A 6,077-nucleotide genomic window follows, 5' to 3' on the forward strand; every position below is an offset into this window, starting at 1 on the left:
ACAAGACAGATGGGATAATGTGGGATTCACATTAGATGATACTAAAAGTCTTCTATCTACTTTTGAGACTTGTGAAACTTTGTTGGTAAAAAGAAGTGGCAATGATATTGCCCATTCTCTTGCTAAAAAAGCTTTAGATCTTAGAGTGGAATCTGAACAATTGGTTCTTAGAACTCACTGTAATGTTTATCCTGTAATGCTTCAGTGATGTATGAAATTGTTAGTTCAAAAAAAAAAGTGGAGAAAAGACTGCAGGGTGGATATGTATGTATCTCTTCTAATCTAGAATAAAAAATGGATATATGAATTATGAAGAAAAAAATAACTTGGCAAAGCTACAAAAGGTAACATATAGAACCACAATCTTCCTAGCTTGGACAGTAAGATATCGACATCATCAACAATAATTAAAACGCTAACAAGCAGCCAAAACAGAAGTTTTCAACTATTAGAGAAATGATAGAGCTCATCACCAACGCCCTGAACTTTTAAAGATATCAATATTGTATTCCAATTCTACTTTTCTGATTATCAAACATCTCTTTACTTGGCATATTTTAATGGTTTCCAATTGTTGACCAAATAGTATAGAAGCATATATAATTTATCATTTCTCATCATGGATAAACTACAAAACGTTATGATAAAGTGTTTCCTCACCTTCCATCACCCAATATGTCGGCATTAATGCATTTGTGCCTAGCCCGTCCATACTTGCATAAACACAAGGTCGCAACAAGAATGCATTTATTGCACTAACATACACAGCCAGGATTCATTCAATTCATCATGGAACTCATTCCCTTTTTTTTCTCATTCTTTGAATCGCCATTCTCTACGGCACATGGGGCAATGTGCTTGAGATGTCTGTGAATTCACCCATTTTAAGATGCAGTGAAGATGGAATGCATGGTTGCATGCGCCCCAAACTGCAAGATCAAGGATCGAAAATAAAAATCATTTCCTGTCAGAAAAAATTACCAACTATTACAACAAAAACAGAACTGTCTTTCCCCCCCTAAATCTATTCCCGTTACATCTGTTCTTTCAGCCATTTAGGGGTACAAACAGGAAGAACCCCAAAAGAAATGGTTTCCATGCAATCCTTTCCCTAATATCAGACATTTAACTTCACAAGAAGCACAATATCAAACTGAAAAAAAATAAGAACAATGTATTTGCATGCTTTTGAGAGTAATAAAAATATTTTAATTTTACATAACATGAAGAGTGGGATTTTCTTTTTCTCTTTTTTTTTTTTTCCTCATCAATAAGTTACAGTAGAGATGCTACTAGCCCCCTACCATCAGGTTTTGGGGTGACACGGCCCCACCCCTGCTGGGGCTGTTCCCCACTACGGGGAGGATTTCTCTTGCACTCGTCCTAGGGGACGGTGGGGTGAAGTAACCATCCACCCGAGCCTCAACCAATTGAAAATTTGCCAAGAAGTAAACAGCAAACACCATGCCAAGCTGAAAAATTTCAACCCTAATTCTTTCAACACAAATCAAGGATTCATGAACAAACCAAAATTGAAAACAAAAGCAAAATCGAGAACTCGATCCATTTTCTAAATGCAAGAAAAACAGCAGAAGAATCAGTAATGTCTATGGTGAAAAATGGCTTTGTGAACCCAAACAGAGGTCCGGCCCTAGTTGATAGGTGGTGGACTAGTGTACCCTGATTCACCACCTATCAATGAAGATTCGCTGGGCCTATACCTTTTGTACTGGTATGGCAAATGACTCTGCCGTAGAAGAAGAGATGGAAAGTGGGAGGTGAGGAAGAGAAAGATAGTGAAAAGTACCAAATTAAAGGGACTAATAAATACAAAATTCACTGCAATAGCCACTTTGAAGTAGGGGTGTAAATCTGTCCGGTCCAGTCCGGGAGGGTGATGGACCAAAATTTTCAGTCCATTTTCCCCATACCGGACCAGACCGAACATCCATAGGGACCGAACCAGACCAGTAGCTATCGGTCCGGTCCGGCCCAATTATTATTATTTTTCAAATAAATTAATAAAAAAATTATTTAAATTACTAAATTAAAATTAAGTGAATTATTAATGTGGATTATGTAACTAATTCATTAAAAAAATATTTTATATGGTCAAAGATAATAAATTAGATGAAAATTACATCATTAACTTATATAATTACTATATAAAAATAATATATTAAATTATTAAAAATATTTTTAAAATATATATAGGAATTTGGTCTAGTCTAGTCCAAAATTTATAAACCCCAGGACTGACCAAATGTTTTCAGTCAACACTTTATGGAACCGAGACCAACCGGTATGGAGTTCGGTCCGGTCCGGTCGGTTTTTCTGGTCCAGACCGAGCTCCTTACACACCTACTTTGAAGGCAGCGTAAACCTCCTTAAAACATTGTGTCCTTATATCCAATCTGCTTTGCCCATATTGTAACTAATCCACTTCTTAGCATAATAATTGATCCACTATCAATCATAATAATGGACCCTTATTGGGTGGCCTATAACCACCTATCATGAGCCCATCATCATTACACAGTGACGGGAAGTGGCAGAAAAAAAAGAGAATGGGCAGCACAAACGACATGAAACAGTACCTGGAGAAAGGTGGCGCCCACCTGGCACACGCTGTGTAAGGACGGGTAGATTAGAGGAAGGTACCATAACTAGAAGGACCTAATCACTCCAAAACTTCTGAGTCATACCATCTTTACTTCTACTTAAACAGCCCCTAAATGGCCTCACTAACTTGAGTGTCGGAGCTTCCTCCAACCAACCGTTGTAAGCAAGCAACTTTTTTTTTCCTCAAATTTGGTGTCAATTTGGCCATCACCGGCAGGAACTCCACTGTTCTAACACAGACCAAGTCTTGGAGTTGTGCGCTACTTACAACATACAACATGACATTATAGAGTCATCCTGAAACTCCTATGTGGGAAGTTCATATAGAAAAAGTAGAGAATGTCAATGTGCAAGCATTTGCCTGACCTAGGTACGATGTACCATATATTACAATTCTTGACAAGTAGTTATCACATATTGTATATGAAATTGTTCCATAAAGTATTCCTTCTTATACATTTGAAATGATCAAGAGCATTAAAATTGTTTCTTGCAATGGTCAAACAAACAAACAAAAGACATGGTTGAAGCTTGCTATAAGATACTTCTGATAAAAAATTTTAATAGCCACAAATTACAAGTCCAACACCTAGAAACTCATTTAAGGAGCTACTTAAACTTTTTGAATTCAACAGGAGAAATAGTGGCACCGTGGAAAGTTATCAAATAAATAGAATTACTAACTTAGTGGGCAATCATCCCCAGGGAGCTTGCAATCTGGACAGCAACCATCAAAGGCCATCCTGCAGATCCCACAAGTTTCATCCTGGGCATCCCACGTCCAAGAAGCAACAGCATGCCACCTATCATTAACACAGAAGATAACAATTATGGCTCTGCAGGAAGACATATCTTACATGCAGACTTGTTGAAGTAGTTCAACACATTGTTATACGTATTATAAAACAATCTTAATAAGTTTTACAGAGACGAGCTCTAAAACACATCAGTGTTGATAGTCTATTAAAACATTGAAATTTTTATCCCCTGAAAACTTGAAGTTACAGTTTTTCTTTTTTTATGAGGGGGAACCACCACTGCAGAGCCCTTAGGACTCACCCATGGAACCTAAACCCCGAGGGAGACTGGCACAACAACCCAGTGCCAAGGCCTCCCACTTAAATCACAGTTTGAACCCAGGGAGAATCAAACCTGTGACATGGGGCTCATGCACACAAGTTCACCCTTACCACTTGGGCTACCCACGAGTGGGTTTGAAGGTATAGTTGTTTACATTTACATGTAAACACCTATGTCACATGATTAAAAACTACTTCACCAAAAGTAACGAACATACGAGATGTAACGGGAACGTACTCTGTTTGGGAGCGCAGCAAATGTTCACAAGGATAATTGAATCAAGGGAAAACCATTTCCACAAAGAAGCCAAAATAATTAACATCGAAGTGAGGTTTATATCAACAAAGTAATACCAATATATTTTGCTTCTAGCTTCCCCACCTTGAGCCATTGAATCAAAAAGGGAAAATGGGTATTTTGAGCTACAGTGAAAACGGGTGTTATCTTTCCCATTCAACAGCCAAAAGAAAAAGGAAAAATACTAAGTTTTTCCAAAATCTGAACTTGGATTAGAGGATCAATGGGAATTTTTAATATGATCATATTTCAAACAGAATAAATTTGAACTTCCTAGGCAGAAATAAAGCATAATCCAGGAAATCCAATAATCATCGAAGCCCATAAATTACCAACCATAAACCATGCAGGGAATTCATCAAGTCCAATAGACATTCAATGAAAATGCAAATAAAACAAAACAACAGAATACAATATCATGGAAAGATACGTAAGAGCTTGACTTTCATCCTCTTCTCCTGCAAAACCAAACCCACTTGTAGAGCAAATAATTTTGAGGATATAATCATACACTGAGACAATTAAAGTATAAGCAACAAGATCTGAACCATTTCTGAGTCAAAAATATTGCAATTGAAATTGACAGTGGATGTAGTTCCCTCATTTTCAATATGTAATGGAATTTCAATCAATAGATTAAAAAGGGGATAGTACGGTTTTGGGAAAAAGTACAAAAGAAAACATCGTCTGGTTTCCGAGAAAATGTAGGAAAGAGAGAAAAAAATAGAACCTAAGTTTTTTTTTTTTTTTTTTTTTTTTTTCTCAGAAGTAAAGTATCAAAATAGAAACAAAGTTTCTTTTCGTATGGAAGAAAAAACCAACACAACACAACGCAAATTAAAGTTTTTAGATTTGTTTTGTTTCCCTAATGAAAAACACTACGCCCGCAGAACATGTCTACCGAAATTCTTTACAGAAAAGTTTTTAATTTTTATTTTAATTTTTTTACTTAATGATTAAGTAAATATTTTTAAATGAATATGTGATTTTTTTAATTTTTTTAAAAATATTTATGTAGTTTAAAAAAATAGTTAAAGAAAAGATAAAAAAAAAAAAAACAAAAATAAGATTTTAAGTGTTTGATAAAAGATTTTGGTAAAAATTTTCTGGGGACGTAGCAACATCCTTCCCTAATTGCTAAACAGATAGATATAAAATTATAAACTACTGTCTGTCCTTGACCCAGAAACCGTATTATTACCCGTGGCAGGGCCTATAATCAAAGCAGAAAAAATCCTATAACTCAAGATTTTCACATGCAATATCATATCATAACAAACTATTGAGTTAATAAATATCATATAATTAGATCAAATATTTCAGACTTCATATTCACATTTTATGCAGTAGAGAAACAAGGTACAAAAAAATACTCATGTCTATATTAATCATGATAAAATATCACATTTCACTGTTCAAATATAGATACTAGTGCAGAAAAATAATCAATTTCACAATATATTATACAGGTTTTCACAAAATCAACATTAGTCAATTTTTGGCAAAGTCTAATATAGAAGTATTGATTATTTTCACAACCTAATTCAGTATCATAACCCAATTCAGAAAGATATCGCCAACGTATTAATAACTTATACAAATACAAAACCAACTAACTAATAAAACTCTAACCAGAAACTATAGCTCAAAATGAGCCCATAAACAAAATAGTCCATCCTAGTGCCTTGAGTTTATAATGGCCCAAGTATAACATCCACGCATTACTCCACCAATAGACTAAACCAAACTCTTTAGATTTGCTTAAATCTCACCCCCAACACATGTCACGATTTACAACCATACCCCTGACACATCACAACACCAACTCACATTTTCACATTCATTCCCTCCTATGACCATGACATTATAAACTAGAGACCCTCCATTCGTCAACCAATCATGAAATCACTCAACAACAAATCTCAACATACAACATATAAATAGGGACAACCCAAACTTTTTCTTTTTCTTTTTTTATAAGTAAATTTCCAAACTTCTAGTAGGCAAAAATACAAGAGCCACGCGTTTAACTACGGTTAAAAGGCTAAATGTAACGCCCTGTACCTAAGGCATCAGGG

General features: G+C 35.3%; 1 protein-coding gene across 1 annotated transcript; it reads right to left on the reverse strand.

Moving 5' to 3' along the window:
• Positions 1-588: 588 nt before the first annotated feature.
• LOC121240784 (anaphase-promoting complex subunit 11) lies at positions 589-4,494 on the reverse strand. Its single transcript, XM_041138319.1, has 3 exons — positions 4,430-4,494; positions 3,307-3,425; positions 589-929 (listed from the first exon to the last, which is right to left on the reverse strand). The coding sequence occupies exons 2-3, from the start codon at positions 3,362-3,364 to the stop codon at positions 814-816; spliced, it is 174 nt and encodes a 57-aa protein (XP_040994253.1). The 5' UTR covers positions 3,365-3,425; positions 4,430-4,494; the 3' UTR covers positions 589-813.
• Positions 4,495-6,077: the final 1,583 nt, after the last annotated feature.

This window comes from Juglans microcarpa x Juglans regia, chromosome 1D (assembly GCF_004785595.1).
Source record: "Juglans microcarpa x Juglans regia isolate MS1-56 chromosome 1D, Jm3101_v1.0, whole genome shotgun sequence".
NCBI classification, from domain to species: Eukaryota; Viridiplantae; Streptophyta; class Magnoliopsida; order Fagales; family Juglandaceae; genus Juglans; species Juglans microcarpa x Juglans regia.

Bases quoted from the DNA above. Each gene is read 5' to 3' on its own strand.
- LOC121240784 (XM_041138319.1), bottom strand. From the start codon at position 3,364: ATGGCCTTTGATGGTTGCTGTCCAGATTGCAAGCTCCCTGGGGATGAT. The intron at 930-3,306 runs GTTAGTAATTCT...TTGATCTTGCAG, and splicing joins TGGGGATGATTGCCCACTAA to TTTGGGGCGCATGCAACCAT.